At 41.7% G+C, this 25,149-nt stretch overlaps 1 protein-coding gene across 1 annotated transcript in view; it reads right to left on the bottom strand.

Moving 5' to 3' along the window:
* The window catches only part of CIR1 (corepressor interacting with RBPJ, CIR1), a 45,888-nt gene that overhangs the window by 15,928 nt on the left and 4,811 nt on the right, over window positions 1-25,149 (bottom strand). The window contains exons 2-7 of the mRNA XM_040357720.1: window positions 23,992-24,086; window positions 20,393-20,466; window positions 18,436-18,446; window positions 11,978-12,033; window positions 9,822-9,870; window positions 8,745-8,862 (exon numbers count right to left, since the gene is read on the bottom strand). Of these exons, the coding sequence (XP_040213654.1) occupies window positions 8,745-8,862; window positions 9,822-9,870; window positions 11,978-12,033; window positions 18,436-18,446; window positions 20,393-20,466; window positions 23,992-24,086 (403 nt within the window). The remainder of the gene's footprint in view (window positions 1-8,744; window positions 8,863-9,821; window positions 9,871-11,977; window positions 12,034-18,435; window positions 18,447-20,392; window positions 20,467-23,991; window positions 24,087-25,149) is intronic.

Raw genomic sequence — 25,149 nt, 5'->3', positions numbered from 1 at the left:
ACAAAATACGGCCGCCAGACTGGTGACCGGGAAAAAACCCTGGGAATCAATCTCAGCTTCGCTAAGAACCCTCCATTGGTTGCCAGTGAAAGGCAGAATTGCTTTTAAAGCACTCTGTCTGACGCATAAGTGCATCCATGGGAAGGCCCCCCAATATCTATGCGAAAAAAACTTACAATCCCAATCGCGTTCTACGATCTACCGACCAAAATCTGCTCCAGATACCCAAAGCCAGATACAAATCCAAAGGGGAAAGAAGATTTGCATTCCAAGGCCCCAGGCTATGGAACGCTTTACCAACCAGCATTCGGTTGGAGGAGAACCACTTGGCCTTCAGAAGTAAGATCAAAACTCATCTCTTTTGATCTCAAAGGAGAAAGGAACAACGAGCGCCCAGAGGCGATTTAGTTCACATGTGCTGCGCTATATACGTTTTTCACTCACTCAGTCTTCTATATTTCACATGCTGCTCCAGGCTCCACAATGACATCTCAGGTGTGGGCTTGGATCCTCTCCATCAAAGCAATCAATTGTATTACCAACAGGAATGCTGCACACCGAGAAGAAAAAAACAAATCTTCCCTTAATAAAGTAGCCAGCAGTCTGACGCGTTTCGTGCTAGGCACAGCGCTCTCAAAAATTCTTTGAGAAATCACTGCCCGATCCTGTGAGTCCCCCCCCCCCATAAGCATAAGTTGCCCACCTATTTATTCATTGTTGCGAAACGCACAATAGCAAGGGCCTGGAAGAACCCGGCTGTCTCGTTTGCAGAGGTGAAGAGCAACTTAACGACTCTCATGATTAACGAGAAGAGGTCTAGTATTCTTCATGACTCCCACGCCAAGTTCCTCAAGGTTTGGGGTCCGTGGTGGTCCTACGCTCTTCCCACTCTGCATCCGACCAGCCTAGTTCTCGTTAATTGACCCTCTCTATCCCCGCGACCAGGGGGTTCCTCCCTCTCCCCCCGCCCATCTCTCTCTCTTCCCATTTGTTTTTTTCTTTGTGTTTTTCCAGTTTTAGTTTGTTTATGTGTCCCCGATTTTAGTTTTATTTCCCACAATTTAGTGGGATTACTCCACGCCTTGCCCTCTGAGCAATAATGCTCAGTTACTCTATGTTGACCCCTGGCCTAGGCCAGAGGGCTGTTGATGCCTGATAATTCCCATTATCGAATATGTTTTTAATGTGCACTTTTCAGGCGTGCCATGTTATGTTTATTGTTTATATCCCCCGAGTGGGATTATTGCAGTTGTTAATTCCTTTAAAAAAAACAAATAAAAAAGATTGTACCAGAAAAATTCTTTGAGAAAGTGCTGTGACTAAACATAAATAAAAAAATAAAATAGAATTTGACCCTGCTAGTCATTTTAATAAATAAAGAATGATTATCTTGCATTTTGGTGTGTGGCATTCCTGCTGCTGATACAATTGCTATCAGTCTTATCCTCATACACAAAAGGAGAGCAATGCTTTCATCAGGGTCCCGATAAAAAGCAGAGAAATTGGTGTGCAGGCTGGCAGGGCCTTCCACTCACACAATGCAAAAATTCAAAGGGATGCCCAGCCGGCAACTAAAATCATACAGTTGGCTACAGGATAAGTACAACATGGATACGCTTACACGTTTTGGCCATAAAGTCTTAAGCTGATTAAGGCCTTACGACTAAAACGCGCAAGAGTACTAATGTTGTGCTTACTCTGTAGCCAATACTTGTACAATTGGATGATTTGGGGTTTCCGGCTGTTTATCCTTTTAAATTTCTGTCCTAGTTTTTTCTTCTGAGCACAGGTTTCTTTTCACACAAGTATCAGGACGTTTATGTAAGCATTTGTGTTATGTTACACATCACTATGCTGTCTGCTTAGGAGGACCTGCTGATGTCAGGTGCAACCAGACTATACAAAACAGTGACTCCGAGTCAACTGCCAATACTTTGTGTGAACAGTAGAGCTGCACAATTAATTGTTAAAAAATGTCGATTCAACCCCCCTGACGATCTCTATTGCAGTTTTCTAATTCTTTCATACAACAAGTGAGGACACTTGGGCCCCTTTCACACGGGGAAGTGGAGGTGCGGTGGCGGTATAGTGGTGCGATTTTTAGCGCCGCTATATCGTATTTACCGCGATATTGTCCGCTAGCAGTGCGGTTTTAACCCCCGCTAGCAGCCAAATATTGCGCTAAATACCGCCGGCAATGCGCATTGTCAGCGGTATTACCACGGTTTTCCATTGATTTCAATGGGAAGGAGCGGTAAACACCCCACTCTTATACCGCTCCAAAGATGCGGCTAGCAGGACTTTAAGCGGTCTTGCTAGCGCACCGCTTCAGTGTGAAAGCCTTCGGGCTTTCACACTGAAGACTACAAGGCACGATTTTCGTTTTTTTTCAGGCGGTATAGCAGCGCTATTTTTAGCGCTAAACCGCCTGAAAAACATGTCAGTGTGAAAGGCGCCTTATCGGCTCACTCAGCTGTCAAAAGAAAATATCTGGGCAATCTGCCAAGTTCTTAACAGGAAACATTTTAACTATAGCTTCCTTCTTAGATCAAAGGGATACACTTCTTTGTGTAAAGAAAAAACCTGGGCAGTCTGCCAAGTTTGTAACATGAAATATTTGCCCAATTTTTTTTGTTTTAATGTGAAAGATGTTACGCCGCAAGAATCGCAAGAGAGAATCGTTATCTATCTTCTAAGCAAAAAAAAACGTGATTCTCATTCTAGCCAGAATCGTGCAGCTCTAGTGAACAGTAGAAAGGGACAGGGGCTGCTAATAAGTGTTCACATACTTTCAAAAAAGCATCTTTTGCTTTTCTTAATTAGCGAACCTCAAAAAGCTCCATGGAAGCAAAAATCATTTCTACAGCAATTATCATCGAATACCATCTGGGGGATTTAGATGAAGATCATTTTAATGTATTCTAGTATTTAGCCTTATGACAATTCCCCTTTACAAATTCTCTATTAAAAAACACCCTACTCATTGCATAAAAAGTATTGGTAACATAACCTGTATAAAGCCACGAATACTGGAATCTTTTTTGTTATATGTAGATTTTTATGAGCATGGGACTTCTGCATAAGGAGGTTACAATAGATCATGTTCATCATCTCTAGTGAAGAAACGCAATAGATTCTCAAATAATGTTAAAAAAAGAATGTAAATGAATTCTGAAAAAAAACCCATTACCTGATCTACCAGGATTAAAGAACACCAGTCAGTTGAAGGGTTAGGGATTGTTTACAATGTATCTCAGTGTCATTGTACCTTCCACCATCTTTTATCGTCCTTGCTACCGTTGCCCGTAGACTATTGGCAGACACTGCCTTCCTTTTTCATAGACTTATTGCTGGCTCCCTATATGTTCAACTGACATCTGTGGAGTGGAAAGAATACAGGACCATTGTATGTACCGGCTCTTCGAGAACACTGAATTGCCATCCTTTCTGAAGCTTCCGAATTTCCAAAGACCAAGCCACCATGTAGAGATACCTAGCAAATCTTTTTCATCATTGCAGCCTTGGATTTGAGCATCTCCATGAAGCCAGGCTGGCTGCGTCAAGAGGGACCCTCCCCTGACTCCTCATGCTGTTGGGTGGTGACCTTAACCATAGTCATGTGTATTTTTAGACCTACCCTAGCGTTTTTTTGTGCTTTGTTTCGTTCTCCGTTATGTTATCAAAAAGAACCATTTTGACTAGATATTTAAAAAAATATCTATAAGAGCCAACAGAGGTGACTAGAAAAAAAAAAGAATCCAGGTTCATACATTTCTCTGAACACAAACGCTGTATTTCACACTGCTAAATGTAGTCGGGTCCATGTTGTTTTAGGTGGAAATTAATTCACAGAAAACTTACAAAAGGACCACAGGTTGGTAGCCTACAGTGTAGGATATGGGTCTCAAAGTGGGTCAGTGTAAAACAAAAATTGTAATCCTGGAAGCCTATATAAAAACAGAGATTACAATTCAAAGGAGTTGCACACATGATTTTAGAGACTACAGAATCCATTACATATTAATCCAGCCATAGATATCTCACCATAGGAGGATGTAAGGAAATGTATATAAATACAAAACAATGTCTTGGCCACCCAACAGATATGCAAGCTGATATTGCTTGAGCATAGATGTACATATGGCTGTGTGTAGTTCAACCCCCCCTTTACATTAATATTATACCTTTGTGCCAATAGTCTGGACAGGTCTGTTGACAACTATCAACATTATGCCAAAACTAATGCAATGGGGTCTTCCTATAAAAGTGAGTGAGGAACTCTACTATTCCCCATAACACTGGGATTCTTCCTTTTGTTTGCCATGGTTCCACAAGAAACATAAAAGAGAAAAGTTATTACTATGGGCACTGCAGTTACCGTTTTGGATCCATTAATAAATTACACCAGTTCTAAGCAGTTTCGTCTAGATGTCCATTCATTTTACAAAGTTTTTCTGGGACAGCAGTAGTGATGAACTCAAGCGTGTTCAGATCCTAGTCTGACTCTAAACGAGTGAGCCTCACCATGAAGCCGTCATTGTACTGGGCCAATCCTAAGTGTCCAATGCATTCTCCACCCCACAGCTGCACTCCTTCTGTAAATGTGCGCCTGCAGGCAGGAAATGCCTCAGCTGCTTAGGATCTGAACAAGCCCGAGCTGATCCCTAGACCAGGCGTGCACGAGCGTGAAATGCATAGAGTTTGGGGCATAGCACGCATGATATAGGAGCTCTTTGCACCATTGGATCAGCTGAGATGCACGCCGTTCTTGTTCTGTCCTGGCCACAGATATATGAGGATATTTGTAATGAATTGGATCTTTACAGTATAAATCAGCCAATTTAAAAATGTAAATGTAAAATGGGGCTAAACATTACTAGGTAGCCGAAAATATAAATTTTTGTTTGGCCAGCCCAATTCACATCTTTATTTCAGTGGTCTAGGCATTGAATGCCAAAAATGTGCCATTTATAAAACTATGAGAAGATTTATAAGATCGAATGAAGGCATAGTGCCATTGTTAAAGAGGAGCTCCAGGCTGCCCCCCCCCCCCACCCAAAAAAAATTAACAGTCAGCAGCTACAAATACTGTAGCTGCTGACTTTTCATATTAGGGCACTTCCTTGTTCAGAAATCCAGCGGTGTTCTCACCCGAGAGAATTTTTCAATCAGCTATCGGATGCTGGCACTGCACTTTGGGAAGGGGCGGCAAACTGAGCCGAAAGTGGGAGCGGGTACCTGGCAAAACCAGACTAGCGGAGATTCCCCTTTTGGGTGGAGCTTCGCTTTAATTTCCTCATGCCTTTGGATTTATATCATTTAGGGTATCAAGAGCAGATGCATAGTAAGGTTACATTAAAAATTCTCATTTCTTTGAACAACATCTGTGATGGAGCATTGAGGGTTTTCAGTGGAGCCAATGATACAACTAAAGTGCATGTAAACCCCAAAAATGAACTGCTCTAAATTATAAGTATGAAAATCTTCTGTTAAAATCATTTTGTTTTATATTTTTTGGTTTCCTGCGCTCGCTGCCTGTGCTGCACTCCTATCAGTTACATTGTTCCTAGCTAAATTGGTGAACTACAAAACAGCTCCAGTACCTTACGGAAAATACAGGCGGTCCTGTTCTAGGGTTACAACACTAAATTCAGGAAGCGAAGGGAGAGATAATCATCTGCTCTTACTGAAGGTATAAGAGCACTGGACATAAATATGCACAGGGTATGCAAAGAAACCAAAGTCTAAATTTAAAAGTGAATATGTATTTTTTTTAAAGTAATTTTATGCTTTAAAAATGCCTTTTTTGTAATTTTCATGATCAGGGTGAAGGTCTGTTTTTAGACATGTCAGAGGCTAGGCTTGTACAACTAATTGCTTTAGTATGCAAATAAGCAATTATTTGCAATGTTCTGTAAGAAATAAAGCCAAGATCTACAGAAGGCAGCAATCTTGTATTACTGCAGAAAGACATACTGTACCCAATAAAACAAAGATTACTGCTGTAATAATCAAGGCAACCTGGAATTTAGTGATGCCATGATTAAAGTTCCATATGAATGCCATAAATGGATTTTATACTCTGCACAGATTTTCCTACTTCCCTTGTATAGTAATCCCATCTTATTTACCAGGCTGTTATAAACTGGGAACTGGAGAACGTATGCCGTTTTTAAAATTAAAACTTCAGAATTCCCCAAAAAATAAATTTTGTTCAGACCTTCGTTTCTAGCCCAGCATTGATGTAAGGGGTCCGTGTAAGCCCCAAACGTGTTGCGTGTTTTTTTTTTTTAATGGATTACTGTGACAAAAACTATATCTGGACTGTCAATACCTTGGCACTAGCTTTACCTTACCTATCAAAAAAAAATAATTTGTGGAGTTACTCTTTAAAAAAGGAACAATTTTACAAATGTTTTTTCTTTACCATCCAGCTTGACGAGTATAATACCACATTTAGCACCAGGTTGTTCTTCAGCTGCACTATGGGTATCATCTCATCAATATCTTTGTATTGGAATGTTTTCCTCAATATATCTGGTCACTTACTTTAAACCCCTTTCACGCGCTTTTTAGGGGCAGAGCGCTTGCAGCACGGAAATAAAAAAAGTCCTGCAAGCAGCATCTTTGGGGCGGAGCGGGGTATACACGGCTCCTAAACCGCCCCTTGCAATTGAAATCAATAGGCAGTGCTGTCAAAGCGCCTGAAAAGTGTGTCAGCAGCGGCTGTTTTCGGGTGCTTTTAACCCCTTCTTTGGGGTCAAAAGCGCCCCACTCCCACAGCGCCGGTAAAGTTTTAGTGGCCCTTTACTGCCAACGTTCGTGTGGTGCGAGTGTGAAAGTAGCCTTATGGATATGTTGTTAAAAAGTGTTTGCATTGCTACCTGAAAACTTTTGTATTTTATCCTACCATTTTGGGGAGGTCTGGAGTTATATTATGGTTATGCAACTTATTTGTGCTTTATGCACTCGTCAAAAAACCTTGATGCCTTTACTCCTCATCCGTCTGATCATTGCTATGAACCCCAAAACTCAACATTCGTGAAATGAAACACACACACACCCCCCCCTAGAAATGCCCCTGGTCTCTAGTGACTGGCTACTTAAGAGCAGCGCCTATACTGTTTTCCCAACCCCTGGAAGCATCAGAATTTCGAGGGTGTTGCTCTAAAAATTAGGAAGACAGGAGTGATGGCACGAAGTAAGGACACCAAAGGGAGTAGGACTCTGGGAAGTTTTGTTTACAGTAAAAGAATAAGTTCACTTTTTCAAAAACGAAATGCACATTTTTTTTTCCTGCAAAAAAAACAATTAATATTTTTTATTGGGGGACAATAAACATTGCAACCACAATCAGCAGATCATGGGTGCAATGCAGGGCTGTTGCAGACTGTCTACTTGAACCTCGTATGGGAAGGCAATTACACACTGACAGGAACGATCAATGAACTACCTAGAGTGCTCCACAGCGTCCTGGTAGTTCATTGAGAACTACAAGCTGATAGCCGCAAAGGCTGTCAGTACTCGTAGTTTCCCATTCACAGAACTCTGTGAATGAATGACGTGGCCGGGTGAGCAGAGCATAGGGGTGTAACGTGTTATAAAAGGTAGACTTATTCTTCCACTGAGGCAGTAGCGATAAAGCACCCCTAGTTTTAGTGATACTTTAGAGTCACTATTCAGGCAGATGCAGGCGCTTTAACCACCTAGAAGGGGGTTAAAAGCACCTGTGTATCGCTGCTGCCGAAAAGCTTTAACAGCGCTGCCCGTGCATTCCAATGGGCAGCGGCGCAAACCGCCCCAAAAGATACAGCTTGCTCCGCCACAGTGTGAAAGCACTCGGGCTTTCACACTAGGACTGCAGATGAGGCATTTTTCAGGTGCTTTACAGGTTCTATTTTTAGTGCTAAAGCAGCCGAAAAAAACGCCCCAGTGTGAAAGGGGTCTTAATGATAGCAATGCAAGCATATAGCCTTTACCCTGATCCTTGTTTTACTCCCAAGTGATTCACGGACCTCAAACACATGCACAGAATGAAAATTCTAAAATTTACAAACTTAACTGGCTTCAAAGCAGTGAGACCAGGATGATAGCCCTGGAACCAATACAAAATGTATCATGCAATAAATCTCACAGCTTGCTTTTGTATGGCTAATGAAAGCTTCCGTTTAGAAATCGCAACTGCCTCTGGCTCTTGCGCACTGGGCATTTAGTGTTGATGCATGAGATTCCAGCATTTTATGTCTGAAAATGTCGGCTCAGACACACTGTTTAGCCCCACTGCCGGCAGCCTGTAAAACGATTTGAGAGGCAGAAAGCTGCTGCAGCTGGATGATGCCCCGAGTGGTACTAATATTAAAGGATACATTTACCTTTCAACAAAAAACTGGCAGGGGCCAGTACATTTGTAACATGTTACAAAAGGGGAACTTTGCCTTTAAGGGCAGTATGCACATGGACTAATGTTTGTTTTACAGGCTGCCTGCAGCGGGGGCTGGATGGTGTGCCTGTGCCTTCCGTCTGCATCAAAATACAGAAATGTGCATAAGGACTTAGTTTTCCTTGCACGTGAAAACTCTACATGAATGAATTGTTTAAAAAAGGATATCCAACCTCATATTCATTTCAGGTCATCAAACTTTTAACAAACTTAAGGGAAGCAAAAACAAACTACCAATTAAAAACATGCAGTTTGGCTAGCGATTAAACACCCGACTAAGACAAACAACATGTGTCCCCCATACCTGAGCCATCGGCAGTGACTGAGCTTGCATTAATCCCAGAGAGACCGAACAGTGGACATTCTCTGTCTGTGTTCACATGACCCCACTTGTGGCATTTGATACACCGGACGTTGCGAACCTGAAGAAATAAAAAGTAATGCAGGAAATCTAGCATAATAATAATAATAAAAATAAAAAAATAAAAAAACACAACATGATTTTCTTTTTCCACCACTTTCAAACTGTCATTCACACGGGCGTCGAGGCCCATACACCATGAATGGGAAGTTTGTTTGTGCAGCTTGAACGGTCAGGTGATGTGTGCAGGTAACCCAGGTAAGTCTATTGGGGGGGAAACAGCGGCTGCACGGACACATCCCTTCCAAATTTGACAGATGTGCCGGTGTGGATGAGCGGTCCTGAACGCAGACATTTAAAGGGTTTGTAAAGGAACATTTTTTTTTTATCTTAATAGCTTCCTTTACCTTAATGCAGTGCTGTTTTTATGTCCTCATTGTTCGTTTTTGCTCTCAAGTTGCTGTAATGCTTCTCTCATCTTCACACTTCCTGGTTGTCTGTTTCCTGATAACCACAGTACTAAGAGCTTTCTCTCTGTGGTCACTAATCAAAGAGGTGTGATTACTGGGTGTCTAAAACCCCACAGCACCAATCAGTTTCGTTTTCCAAACCATCACTGCCCTGTATTGGCTCTGTGTCTCTGTACATCACAGAAGCAGGAAACATGCAAAAACAAAACTAGAAACTGCAGGTTCATTATATGATTGATTTTTATCTATTTTTAATCATTTTTAAAAGGAATCGGTTAACTATTATGTCTCTATACCCTGTAAACAGTCATTTCAGCAAAAAAAAAAAAAAAAAAATCCTTTACAACTCCTTTAAGGATATTATGACAGAGCTCTCCTACCCGTGTTAATCAGGCAGAGAATACACTGCAGAACACTGGAGTATTTACTGTGACCAGAAGAGGCCAGACCACGTTCCAAATGACACAACAAAACAAATGGATCATTCTGCCACACGGGACTCCACAGGGTCATTCATGAAGCTGTCAAAAAAGCACAAAATGACTTTTACCTGTATGCCAAAGGGCTGATCTCTGATATTCATGTCATCTTTAGCATACCTGTAATAAAAAAAAGAACAGTAAATATTCTAACCTTGAGTAACAATTTGTAGTATAGTAAATGCTACTTAAAGCACGCAAATCTCTGAAAGACACACGCAGTCCATATACAGTGCTCCTGATGAAGGAGAGAAGGGGCAAGTAATTGACAAATACAGATGTGCTGAACACCCGATACTGCTGGGGAGCAGGAAAGCAGTGGAGTTTGCAGACAAAAATCAGTTTACATTCTTCTTTTACATTGTTGGCTTTGTTTGCAACAGGGTCACTTTTAAAAGATTGCGTGTGGATATTGCGGACATGAAAATGCAAGCTGCCTGGCTATCTTATTTCAATTATTTTCTGGGCCACAAAGAACAAACATGAACATGTCTTAATTACATACTTCTTGGCCACCAACTAAAAAAAAAAAATACAGTGGGGGGGTTATGGCAGAAATGGAAACTTTTATTCTAATGATATTTGGAAAAAAAAGCAATCAATTTGAGCTAAATCAAATGATATTAAAAAGGGATTGTGTTCATTCAAAAGCATGTTTAAAGCACCGTCTCCTTCTAAATGTAAATTATTCTAAAAACAGATCTGAAGGAAATTGAGCTAAATTTAAAGGATAAGAGCACTTTAATCAGATTTCTGCATATGCCGTCCTCCTGACTTCATTATGCAATCCCCTCCATAAAACCCTATACCCTCCCTTGCTGATCATCAAACTTCAGCCTGCCCAGGGAGGTGCATTGTGTGCTCTATTCCGACTGAAGCCACAGAACAGACCAGGTAATACCTGGAAACATTCATGGAGAATAATAGGCCCGGATTCACATACAATGGCGCATATTTATGCTGCCGAAGCGTATCTAATATACGCTACGCCGACGCAGCGCAGAGAGGCAAGCACAGAATTCACAAAGCACTTGCCTCCCAAACTGCGCTGGGTTTCCTCGGCGTAATCCGGCGTAGGTGGAAGTGGGCGTGAGCCATGCTAATGAGGCATGACCCTATGCAAATGATGGGCCGAGCGCCATAAAGATACGAATAACGAACGGCGCATGCGCCTCCCTGTGGCCGCATTCCAGTGCGCATGCTCAGAATCACGTCGGAACAACTGCCTAAGATACGTCGAATCACTGCCTACGGTGTGAACGTAACCTACGCCCAGCCATATTCACGTACAACATAAACAACGTTAAATACGACGGCTTGTGTTCCCTGGTCCATACCTTTGCACGGGTTGCGCCTCATATATGGGTAATAACTTAATCCCGATCGTACGACTTACGCAAACTGCGTATATTATGCGCTGGCGCAAGTACGTTCGTGAATCGGCGTATTTCCCTCATTTGCATATGTGCATAGAAAATCAATGGGAGCGGCAAATGAGCCCAGCGTAAATATGCACCCACGAAAACGACGGCGTAGGCAAGTTACGTCGGTCGTAGGAAGCCTATTTTTAGGCGTATCTCAGATTGTGGGCACGGCACATGGATATGGCGGCGCATAGTTAAACTTACGCGGCGTATCTGGAGATACGTCGGCGTAAATGCTTTGTGAATCCGGGCCATAGTCTATAGTGCCAGGTTTCAGTCTTGCTCCAATAGCTCTGTGCTCCAAATTGAACACAGGCTACATCGGATCTGTCTGGCTGCATGGCCTGACATTTGAAGATTAGCAAATGGAGTTCTATGGGAGGAATTTTGTTTAGTAAGGTCAGGGGGAGAACATTTGTGCCAATCTGATTGGAAAGAAATGTGTAGGCCGCTCTTTCTGAACATCTTGGCCAGCTCACTGATCCAGAACAAGTATGCAGCCAACAAAGTCAACCTGCTGATCCTTATACTTGTTCCATATTAAGGATTCAAAAAACTAAAGTCAATTTACGCAACCATGTAACAAGAATTTCAGGTCAGGGATTGCATATTTTATATTCTTCACAACAAAGGTTCCATTCCTAATGCTACTTGTGTGACTGCAAATGGCAACCTTCTGCAGGTAATACTCATGAATATGAATATACAAGTTCAGCACTTCAGCTTCTGTGTAGTGGACACTTTGTTGGTTTTGTGTGCAGAAAAAATGTTGTAAAATTAAAGCCAGATGAAATCTTCCTTACTTTTCTCGAGGTGCCATCTTCTGCCATTCAAATTTGTATTCAGTTGCCTCTCCTTCCTGCGAAAGAGAAAAAAAAATGACATGGAAATGCATTACTATTGACGTAAAGTAATAACAAACCAAAAAAGTTCAAAGGCCAACTCCACCCTTTAGGAGTATGTTACATCCATTTGCAGGGAGCAACATGGTGGCAAGGCGACCTGCCCCACCTCCAAACTGCCCCTCCGATAATCTGCAGGGGGTTTGGTCTCCAGGGGCAGCTGTGCAAAGATCTCTGTGTGCAGAGAGCTAGAGAAAGAGTCAGCAGGAGCCTGTGCATTACACCAGAACCGATCACTAATTGTTGCACTGATCGCGGTTGCAATGTTTTACAGGCTCAAAAAAAAAAAAAAAAAAAGTAATGAATGCACATTTATTTTCTGCAACGTTGGTACATTTATTTTTTTTGCAAAAGGTGGACTTGGCATTCAAAGCCTAAATTCATTGCTTGACCTGTTTTATATTGCAAATCCTGTTAATATAATGCATTGACATTTTCCCGATACCCACTTTGCCTCTTTTTATACATCTTCAGTTTGCTGGGTGACTCTATCCACTTTTTATTTTATTTTGTATTCAGTGGTCTGTAGTCATTGTGACCTTCTTTGGCTACAGGAGGACATGGACTGCTTATCAATGCTTATCAATCAAAGCAGCTTTTAAAGAGAAGCAAAGCATGCCAAGCACAGTTCAAACTAACCCTGCCGTGTCCATTACAGGTGTAAAAACCTCACAACTTACTATTAGCCAGATTCACAAAGAGTTACGCCGGCGTATCAGTAGATTCGCCGTCGTAACTCGGAATCTAAGCCGTCGTATGTTTAAGTGTATGCTCAAACTAAGATACATTTAAACCTAGCTAAGATACGACGGCTTGCGCCGTCGTATCTTAGCTGTCTAGTTCCGCCGGCCGCTAGGGGCGTGAACGCCGATTTACGCCTAGAATGCGTAAATCAGCGAGATACGCCGATTCACGAAAGTACGGGCGCCCGTCGCAGTAAAGATACGCCGTTAACGTAAGGCGATTCCCGGCGTAAAGTTAGTCGAACAAATAGCTGGCCTAGTCAATGTTAAGTATGGCCGTCGTTCCCGCGTCGAAATTTGAAAAATTTACGTTGTTTGCGCAAGTCGTCCGTGAATGGGGCTGGATGTCATTTACGTTCAAGTCGAAACCAAAACGTCCTTGCGGCGTACTTTGGAGCAATGCACACTGGGATATGTACACGGACGGCGCATGCGCCGTTCGTAAAAAACGTCAATCACGTCGGGTCACCAATCATTTCCATAAAACACGCCCCCCCCCCATCCTCATTTGAATTAGGCTCGCTTACGCCGGCCCCATTTACGATACGCCGCCGTAAGTTAGGAGGCAAGTGCTTTGTGAATACAGTACTTGCCTCTCTGACTGGTAGTACGCCCTACCTGAATCTAGCTAAATGTCTACAAGTACCTAGATTAATTAGGTTTCTAGATGAGGTTCTTTGTGATTGAAGACCCTAAAATCTAAGCCAAGCCGAGATAAAACTCCAATGCTATCAGTGCTAAACTTCCCCCCCGGAAATCTCAACTGTCTAAATCTCTTAGGTCAACACCTTGGGGGTTATTTACGAAAGGCAAATCCACTTTGCACTGCAAGTGCAAAACTACAAGTGAAAAGTGCACTTGGAAGTGCAGTCGCTGTAAATCTGAGGGGTAGATCTGAAATGAGGGGGAAGCTCTGCTGATATTATCCAATCATGTGCAAGCTAAAATGCTATTTCCCATGCATGTCCCCCTCGGATCTACAGCGACTGCACTTGTAGCACAAAGTGGATTTGCCTTTAGTAAATAACCCCCCTTGTGTACTGTCTGTTTTTCTCCTGGGGAAGTTGCTAGACCCAAAGCAAAAATTGATCTCAAGACAACGGCTGGCACCACATTCTGCCAATATTACACCAGCAATGTAAAGGTAGTCATACACAGATCATTGCGCTGGTCCAGCAGGGACTAGGAGAATTTTGATGAGTGCGTGACAGAAATCAAATATTGATTGACTTCTGTCAAACAGACATGTTGGAACATTTTTGGACAATCAGTGGCTGCAGCCAATCAGCTGCAGGGTCTCATGTCAGAATACAATGTCCCAGCGGGGAGATTCCTGCATCAACCTTATGGATCCACCTAAAGAAAGAAAACGAACCGTCTATGGCCAGCCTAATATGTCGTTTTTTTGGGCTAGCTGAATCATAGAAGAGCACAGGTCCCGAATTTACAAACACCTTGAAAAGAAAGAAAAAAAATGACACAAATAGCTAAATTTTCATTAGCACCAAAAGGGAAAAAAATGTAATGTGTGCTATATGAAACATAGATGAGCTGTCTTTTATACCAAGTATTAGCAGACCTTAAAAGCTCTGCACATTCTGTAATCCAACAGTGACACCAAGAGGTTATCGTAAAGATCTGCAACCGGAATGAACCATCATTGACACCTGGTCCTCCGCCATGAGTATGCTATACAGGAAAATACCTCACTATGTGTTGGAGTGCTGCAAAAATGTGTTTTGCAAGTTAATGTTTATATAATAAAAAGAAAAAAAAAAAACGTAATATTTACATTGTTATATTGAACTGCTTTGGGTAAAAAAAAGCACCATAAAGTGCCTGATCATGATTTTCTTAGGACAAAGATCCCTTTGCCAGAGGCATTGGACTTCTGAGATATGGAGAAAACAGGCAAGCCTGTCCTCATAAGTGCCCATTATCAGGCCAGGTGAGGTATACCCAAGATAAAGCAAAAACAGGATTTCAGAGAAAAAAAAATAAAAAATACCACACTTATTATTATTATTATTATTATTAATAAATTATTTTGGGTCTAGTGGGGTTACCATCGGGCAACTTTCGATGCCTATCACTTTATACTAAATTCGTATTTCCCATTATAGGTTTACTTTAATTAGATCTATAAAACCGAGTCACAAATAACCCAAATGTCTTACTATAAAATAAATGCCAATTGTCTATCTATACCATAACATGCAGAACAAAGACACACAGTAATAGAAAACCATCTCATTTATCAAAGTGTTTTAAAGGATCAAGATTTTTTTTACCATCATTCATTCAATGCCAGTGTGTTTCTTTCTACATAGGCAAAACGAAACAAAATTATGGAAACGGGTGGAGAAACATGTTCATTCTATGCCAATCTTGCGGATTGGCAATCTACACCATCCTCTGGGAAGACATGTAGCTAGATGTCATAATTATAGAATGCCCACAGTTAATTTTACTGTGTTGGATAGAATCCATATTCCATATGGGGGTGGGGGAATAAGGTCCTGCTCCATCGCGAAATGCGCCGAGTCAGGTACCTGAAGGCCACGACCCCCCGGCCTCAATGAGGCAGAAAGCTACAGATCCTTCCTAGAAGGATATAGTTCTGGCAAAACAGACTGATGTGGGAGTGCTTGGAGAATTTAGAGACAGGTTAAATCTAACTTACTGTCTCTTCCGTATGGGACCCTAGGTCCTTGAGACTTTACTTCCTTTTCCCCCCTTCCCAAGTGGACATACTCCTGTCCTGATCTTTATGATCCGGACATGAGGGAACCCACATTTACCATACTCCTGTCCTGATCTTTATGATCCGGACATGAGGGAACCCACACTTACCATCTTTCCTTCTTGAGATATCCCATTGCCGGGAATGCAGGGGGGACCCAAACTCATCAATTATTGGAGACACACAGATGGGGTTTTCTTGTGGTTTTGGTGTTTATGTATTCTTTAGACAATTTTTTTGTTCAGGCACCATCATTTATTGTATAGGTGTTGTGAAATTTTTGTCTCTTTTTCGTTTTGATTATCCAATGTATGTCATTTAGATTTTCATGTTTTTTATATTTGTGTTCCAGCATCTATGGATGGCATGCATTTCCCATGGCGAGTCCAGGAATGGAATTTAGGTGCCAATGTTTGAGGCCCCTTTTCCCGGCTACGGGGGGCTTCCCTTTGCTCTGCATTAATTTCCTCTCACCCTTGTCCCATCCGCTGCCGGGGGGGGGGGGGGGAATGTAGACTTCTGCCTACTCTCTCCATGCTTACTTGGATGTTTATACATCCAATAGGACAACCCATCAGGCAGCGGTGGTATTTGTTTTTTGTTTCTGTTTTGTCCCTATAGGTTCCAACTGGGGACACAACAGCATACTCTGAGGGTGTTTCCATTCTCCCTAGGGATCCTACAGGCCTTGGATTGCGAGGATTTGTTTGTGAGGCCTTTGTGCCCCATACCTCTTCCTGATGGGTTCCCTTTTCCATCACGGCTTTGAGTTCATTTCCTCTGGTTTAATACCAGAGGCAAGTGATGCCAGCTTCTCAGCCTAGCTAGCCCATCATCTAGATGGCCGCGGACGAGCTTCTGGTGATTGGCAATCTCTTATGGGATCTCTGGCCTCAAAATTGTTCTCAATCATTTGCCAAGAAGCAATTGAGATCCAATTCAATATTGAGGCCAAGTGGCTGCATTGTCCTCAATCTATGCACCCACTTTGTCTCATTCTGGGAAACGCTCCAAGTCATGTGGGTCCCTCTTCAATGCCTAGAAATGTTGTCAATCCCATAAAATGTGCATAGTCTGGGATCACTGGCATGGTGACTTGTGAAATGTCTGGATACACTATGATTTGGGAAACTATTTTTAATATTGGCCAAATGTTCATTAATTCTAATTTTAAGTTGACGTGTGGTTCTACCTATGTACTGGAGTGAACAAGGATGAGGAATGTATTGAATGCAGGAGATGAAAGATAAGCACCTCCCTTTGGGGACTCCTTGGGAAATGTATCTGTAGATTCTGGGTACACATGATTTAAAAAAGGAAAAGCGAGTCACTATCTTGTTCACATTTTGAGGATGTGGGAATGTGATCGCTTGGTTTTCAGATGTTCGTTATCAATTATTTTTGATTCATCATAGATTTGATACTTTAATATTCCTGAAGAAGGTTTTACATTTGAAACGCGTCGGATCATCCACCCAACGTGTCATTGGTCGGTCTGGTGACATGCAATCGGTTTCGAATAGTATCATTGTCATATTTCTATTTTGATAATCATGTTTTTTATTCTGTACATCAGGACATTTTGAATTGTATTTATACTTTGTAATAAACTACGGTATTTATTGGGGTATTGCGCGCTCCAGCGTATAGCGCGCACCCCTAATTTTGACCCTAAAATCCTGTAAAAAAAAAATTATTACATTTTACTACTTAGTTTTGGTATCTTGCCCGGCGTCCATCGGCGTCCTCGTCCGATCCAGCGTCCGTCTGCGGCCTCGGTGGTGTCCTCCCGGCTTCTCCCGCGCTGTCTTCATGTTGAATCCCCGCTTCCCGCGCTCAGTTTGAAGCCTCCGCCAACATATACCGAGCGCAGTACACTCGGGTATATTCGGCCAGGCTCGGCTTCTCACGCATAAACGTCACAGAGCGTGACTACGAGCGAAGCCGAGCCTGGCCGAATGTACTGCACTCGGTATATGTCGGCGCAGGCATTCAAACACGGTGCGGAAAGCGGGTATCGGCGTATATCGCGCACCCACGATTTTCAGGACAAAAAAAGTGCGCGGTATACGCCGATAAATACGGTATATATATTTTTTTAGTTTAATTTTGTTGCCTTAAAAATCCCGCCTTTAGAGGTTTTTTCCATTTTTCATTACATCAGGGCCGCTCTCTGCAAAACCACTGCACAGAGCAGGCAAGGCAAGGATGGTATGTTTGTAATTTTTTTTCTAAATTAACCTCCAAGGTCACTTTAAAGGCCATGACAATTGCCGTGATGGAATGTAGCTTTTCTGAAAATATACGTTGAGGATTTTCCAACTAACAACTATTCATATTCTTTTTTTACATTCCCTGAATTTCCTTTCACACTACTCTCTTTAACTGTTAATAAAATGGTGTCAGCCGCGATTCAGACCATTCTCTCTCTCCACTTTCACTGTTTAGCCTCCTTTTTTCCCCTCTTGTTTCCTTTCTTTTCACACAGTTCTATATGGTCTTACCACTCTTGCTTATTTTCTGAAAGTCGTCCTTTTGGAAGTCCGATTGCTAATTCAACATGTGCTGGTTTATTATAGTATCATGTGCGATCATACTTCTCCTTGTACATGTAGACTACTGTTATGGTGTCAATGGTTTCTATTTTTTGTTTTTATATTTTACAGGTCAAAGTTTCATGATCCAACATATTTCACTCATATATGTTTGTTGTCCTAAGTGTTTTTGGATCATGTCTACTTCCTATACTTGCTTTATTTCCATGTTTATACCCGTAATATTCTCTTTGAAAAATGATATAAAATATATTGAAGCATAAAGAAGGTTTTCTAAGAGTACAGTAAGCACTATTGTACGTTAACGGCTTTGCTTACCTCTTTTATTTCTTTATTGATGACCCACAGGGAGGAGGGAAGACAAGATAAAAACAATTAATTTAAGAAGACAAAAAGATGGGGAAAAAAAGAAAAAAAAAAAGAAGGGGAGGTTATGGCACACATTTCACCCTCATCAATTTTCAAAATTAAAATAAAAAATACATTCAAAATAAAATGATACATTACCTAATGTAACATATGGCTTATTTTAATTCTTACTGTGTGATCACTTATTGCACATTAGCTCTTGGCCCCCTCTGATTGTTCAGAAATGTTTTATGTTAAGCCATATATAGGAGAGTTTTCTGGCTAAAAAACGTAACTGCAGGCATGTTTAAGGCTGTGTTCACACTCCTGCGAATTGGATGCGTATTTCTCCACATTCAATTTGCATGACAGGAAATTGTGACGGGCTCTCTATGGAGCCGATTCACGCAGCTCCGGTGAGAATTGCACAAGAGTCCTGTGTGTCTTTTGGTTCGTTTCAGGCTCAAATTCAGCCCAAAATTTTAACTGAAATCGGACCTGAAACAGTGAGCGGGGACGCACCGGATGTATGCTGTGACCCGCTACGTTCTTCAGTGTTAACCCAGCCTTAAAGTTTGGTTGACAGGCTCACTTTAAAGTGTTTTTAAACCGACATAGACCCATGTCCAAACTGATGTAAAAAATATCCTTACAAATACAAGCACGGAATATTTCAAATTGCTCCTAAAAATCTTCCCCCCCCCCCCTATGTTTTTTTAAAAGACTAATTATTTGGACATTGTTTCGCACAGTATGAACTTTATTGTCTGAGGCCCATCTCCTTTGGCAAGTGTGCCTTTCTTAAAGGTGGTGGATTTTACACTGGGGTTCATTTACTAAAACTGGCGAGTGCAAAATCTGGCGCATCTCTATACAGAGACCAATCAGCTTCCAGGGCTTTTTTTTTTTCTTTTTTTAAGTTAGCTACCATGCAGAGCTGCACCAGATTTTGCAGTCTCCCGTTTTAGTAAATCAACCACACTGTGTTGTGAGCTTTTTGGGAACACATTGGAGAAGGTGGCAGAGTCATCCTGATGATGAATGTCTGTACAGCAAAGGCGCATTAATTATATCAAATTTAACTCTATAGCAAAACAAATATTTATTTGTAGATCACGATTAGGTAGTTTGCACAAATATATTTTAAATATTTTCAGGTTTTACATAGAGTGCCGTTTATTTGTGGATATATATCCATCTTCCTTTTATTTACATGTTTTCGGTGCTCATTTTAATTTAAAGTGGATTGTAAACAATCGCTTTGTAAAACAACCTATTCAGATTAAAATAGAAATGAAAGGCAAAACATTTGTGTATAGATATTAAAAAACATTATAAATATATTTTTCCCCCTTTTTTATAAGTGATCAAATTCCCTCTGTTCTCAGCTGCATAAGAGCTGGGGGAGGAGAAGCAACAGCACACTGAACTCTCCAGTGAATGGCTATGGAGGGGGGGCGTGTCAGGACAAGTCTGATCATTGGAGAAAAGCAGGCCTCTTGCACACGATACTCCTGTTTGAGCGTCTACTTTTTCAGACTTTTTTTATGCATTTTCTGCGCAAATGCATGCAAATGGGTGCATGAGGTGTAATTTACCGAACATAAATGCAGATTTTTATAGACAATTTTTTTTTTTAAATACTGAAGAATGCACAGCGTTTGTTTACTCGCCTGTGTGCATAGGCACATTAAAATTATCAGACTGTATTTTACCTCAGTAAAAAAAATTAACTATACTGGGCTTTTTCAAGCTGAAGTGTGCAAGAGGCCTAACCGTTTACCAGATAATGTGGGAAGCTAAGAATTCATATTTACCTAGCTAAAACATTCTGCATACAAAATACAACTTCTATAGTATTTAAAGAGTTTGATTTTAAATAACTAGCAGTCATTTTTAACAAAGAGACACAAATTAGTAAGTTTACCTTTTTCAGCTCCTGGTGGCGCTTCATACATGAAATTCAACCCACTCTTTACCTTTTCATCACCCAAAAGTACCCTGTTGAGATGGAAAAAAGTAAATTTTAGAAGCAGTTTAGACCCCAAAGCGGAAGTTATGGAGGGGTCTGGCATTTCTGAAATATGGGGATAAGTTTCTGCAGCAACGTGAAGATGTTTGTGCCATTCAGGCTCACCGACCCAAAAATCAATGATGTCCAAACTGCAGTGACCCAAAATCACCAAACAGACTTCAGGTTTTCTAGGGGAAAAAAATGACTGCATTTTATATTGAGACATCAATTAAATCCCAGCGCGCCTTTTACACTTGTGTATTAAGATATAGTAGCCCACTGGCAGATGCCTAAAAGAGTATCAATAGAATGTCTATGCCAGCACCAATAAAATCCAACATCTCAAATTGAAAGCAGAGTTTTTAGTTACATACATTTGCAAATATATACGCAAAGCCACCTCTGTGAAATGCGGTCTCTAACTCCAAATTGTAAGAGTTCCCAACTACAAGATTTATAGAATACATTAAAGTAATACTAAAAGGTCCCCCCCCCTTTTTTTTTTAAATAACATATTATACTTACCCTCCACTGTTCAGCTCGTTTTGCACAGAGTGGCCCTGATCCTCCTATTCTGGGGTCCCTCGGCTCCTCCCCGCATTAGATAGCCCCCTCTGGGAAGCGCTCTCCCAAGGAGGTTACCTAGCGGGTGAGCTCCTGAGTCATACACTCGGCATCCATAGACACCGAGTGTATGACTCGGCCCCGTCCCACTGCGCACCCGTCACTGGATTTGATTGACAGCAGCGGGAGCCAATGGCTGTGCCGCTATCAATCTATCCAATCAAAGCCCGGACTCCGTGGAGAGGACGACCGCAGGGACGCACTGAGCAGGTGAACTGGCTCAGGTAAGTAAAACGAGGGGGCTAGGAGGCCGGTGATTGCCAGGCGTTTTTTTTTTTACCTTAATGCATTGGATGCTTTAGAAATGGCGATCATGCCGTGTCTAAAGGGGGTCATGCCGTGACTGGCGGCTCCCATGATGTCACATGACTCCGTCCAGTCACAGAGCTGGAGTTCGTGGCCCCCCGGAAGGAAGAGGGGTGAAGATGGACACTCGCTGCCAGTGGGGACATCGCAGGCTTCGGTCTCTTGGGAGGTGATGCACTAGCATTTTGGAATCACTCTTCCACCTCACCTGGACCCCACCAAGCTATCTCCCTGTGTTGGTCACATACACTTCTGTGCCATACCTCTTCACATACAGTGCCTTGAAAAAGTATTCATACCCCTTGACATTTTCCACATTTTGTCATGTTACAACCAAAAACGTAAATGCCTTTATTTACAGAAAGCAGCACATACTAGTGAAGTGGAAGGAAAGAAAATAAATGGTTATCAATTTTTTTTACAATTAAAGCTCTGAAAAGTGTGGCGTGCATGTGTAACTAGAGTCCACCTCTGTAATTTAATCTCAGTATAAATACAGCTGTAAACCCTCAGAGGTTTGTTAGAGAACCTAAATGAACAAACAGGATCATGAAGGCCAAGGAACACACCAGACAGGTCAGGGGTAAAGTTATGAAAAAGTTTACAGCAGGGTTAGGTTATAAAAAAAAGATCCCAAGCATTGAAAATCTGACGGAGCACTGTTCAATCCATCATCCAAAAATATAAGGAGTATGGCACAACTGCAAACCTACCAAGACATGACCGTCCACCTAAACTAACAGGCCGGGCAAGGAGAGCATTAATCAGAGAAGCAGCCAAGAGGCCCATGGTAATTGGAGGAGCTGTAGAGATACACAGCTCAGGTGGGAGAATCTGTGCACTCCACAAATCTGACCTTTACGGAAGAGTGGCAAGAAGAAAGCCATTGTTGAAAGAAAGCCATAAGAAGTCCCATTTGCAGGTTGCGAGAAGCCATGTGAGGACACGGCAAACATGAGGAAGAAGGTGCTCTGGTGAGATGAGACAAAAATTTTACTTTCTGGCCCAAAAGCAAAACGCTATGTGTGATGGAAAACTAACACTGCACATCACCCTGAACACACCATACCCACTGTGAAGCATGGTGGTGGCATCATGTTGTGGGAATGCTTTTCTTCAGCAGCGACAGGGAAGCTGGTCAGAGTTGATGGAAAGATGGAAGGAGCCAAATACAGGGCAATCTTAGAAGAAAACCTGAGAGTCTGCAAAAAACTTGAGACTGGAGCAGAGGTTCAACTTCTAGCAGGACAACGACCCTAAACATACAGCCAGAGCTACAATGGAATGGTTTAGATCAAAGCATATTCATGTGTCAGAATGGCCCAGTCAAAGTCCAGAACTAAATCCAATTGAGAATCTGTGGCAAGACTTGAAAATTGCTGTTTAAAGAAGCTCTCCATCCAATCTGACAGAGCTTGAGTTATTTTGCAAAGAATAATTGGGCAAAAATTTTACTCTCTAGATGTGCAAAGCTGGTAGAGACATCCCTAAAAAGACTTGCAGCTGTAATTGCAGTGAAAGGGGGTTCTACAAAGTATTGACTCAGGGGGCTGAATACAAATGCACCCCACATTTTTCAGGCATTTATTTGTAAAAACTATTTAGAAAAACCATTTATCGTTTTGCTTCCACTTCACAATTATGAGCCACTTTGTGTTGGTCTATCACATAAAATCCCAATAAAATATTAATTTATGTTTTTGGTTGTAAAATGAGGAACATTTCAAGGGGTATGAATACTTTTTCAAGGACCTATGTATGTATTCCTAACCACAAGTGGTGTCAAGTGCCTATTTGTACTGTGTAGTTGAGCTGTGTAAATCTCAGGACTGGAAGGACAGAAATACAAATTTGGCAAGTAAAACAGCTTTCAAATATGTATTTCTGATGCTGCGTACACATGATCATTTTTCAGCATGTCCAAAAAACGACGTTTTCCCAAATTCATCATTAAAACGACGTTGCCTACACACCATCGTTTTAAAAAAATTATCTAGCAAAGCGCGGTGACGTACAACACGTACGCTGGCACTATAAAGGGGAAGTTCCATTCGTCTTTGGGCTGCTTTATCCGATTCCGTGTTAGTAAAAGACGATTCGCGATTTTCTGTCTGTTTCAGCGTGATGAATGTGCTTACTCCATTATGAACGGTAGTTTTACTAGAACGAGCGCTCCCGTCTCATAACTTGCTTCTGAGCATGCGCAGGTTTTTTACGTCGTTTTAGCCCACACACGACCATTTTTTACAACCTGAAAAACGATGTGCAGCCCACACACGATTATTTAAAATTACGTTTTTGAAAAACAAACGTTTTTTTCATGCCAAAAAATGATCGTGTGTACGCGGCATTATTATTTGTCTGTTTGCATTAGCTTCAGTTATCTTTCTAGGATTACCTGTGGATTCATACAAATCATATATAATTTCCTTGTGGATCACCCAATACAGATAAATGTGAATACAGAGTCAGGTTTCCATCATGTGCATTTTTTTGCTTTTCCGAGTACAATACATGAAATCGAGGACTTCTATTGGGCCAGGCTTTAGAAATGACCGGTGAATAGGATCATTGGAACATACCGATTGTTATAACAGTCTTGTTCCTTAAGGTACTGCTGCATTAGATCATCTTGCTTTTTCTGATCATAAGATATTTTCTGTTCTGCCATCCATACCTAGGACAAAAACATTCAATAAATGTTAGGAAATGCACCAAAAATCGGACAAATTCTCAAATCACAAACCTTTATAAAAAAGGGTCTTTATTTTATAAATGTGACTGTAGTTTTCAAACCCCACTGAATGATCCGGAAAATAAGAGTGGCATTTATTTAAAAAAAAATCTCTTTGTAAATGGAGCCCATTGTTGTCCTAAATCTCAAATATGCAGAGATAGGCAGCCTTTTCTTCAAAATGCTAGTGAACTGGCTGTGATTCATGGGAGGCGAACAGTAATTTGAAATAAAAGAAGATCTCAGTACATGCTGGAGATGTTCCCTATAGAAAGGTTATCCGTATCTCACCCTGAATCACTTTAAATAAAATGCTGGATGAAAAGTTTAAAGTGGTTGTAAAGCTCAGACATGAAATATGAACAAAGCATTTCCCTCTATAGTGTGCACGCGTCTCAATCTAGAGCACCAAGTATCATTTCTGTCTGCCACTTCGTTCCTCTATCAGAATTAATCACTTCTCGCACTGCCCAATCCGTGGTTGTACTACCTGGCGGCACAGTTGCAACACCTGGTGGGGTGCTTCGGGAGTGAGCCGGCTGGCTCCTCTCGGGCACTAATGCTCCACACGGTGGGGGATGAACCCATCCCCATGGCACTGGAAGCCTTGGCTTTTGCCAAACCAAATAAGAAATATCCTACGTACAATCTCATACAAAAAGCGTGGAATAAATGCAAGTATATTCAACAGGCTGATGGATACACTGAATATAGCCCCCTATGGCTTAATGATACTTACACAGAGCTGGCTAAACTACAGATAGGGACTGGGTGGAAACCATATGGGATCACGCATGTCAAACACGTTTTCAGACATGGAAGGCTTAGACCATTTGCAGATCTGCAGACGGACTATGGGCTTCCGTCCTCAATGCTTTTTCAGTACCTGCAGCTCCAGCACGCAGTAAGGGCTCAGAGTAGGTCTTCTGAGTGGCATTTGTCGCCAACCCCGGTATTCAGTCTCGTTGGGGATGCCGTGTCTTCAAAGGGATTTCTCTCTTAATGC

This window comes from Rana temporaria, chromosome 6 (genome assembly GCF_905171775.1).
Source record: "Rana temporaria chromosome 6, aRanTem1.1, whole genome shotgun sequence".
NCBI lineage: Eukaryota > Metazoa > Chordata > Amphibia > Anura > Ranidae > Rana > Rana temporaria.
This window is presented reverse-complemented; position numbering and strand designations above follow the sequence as displayed.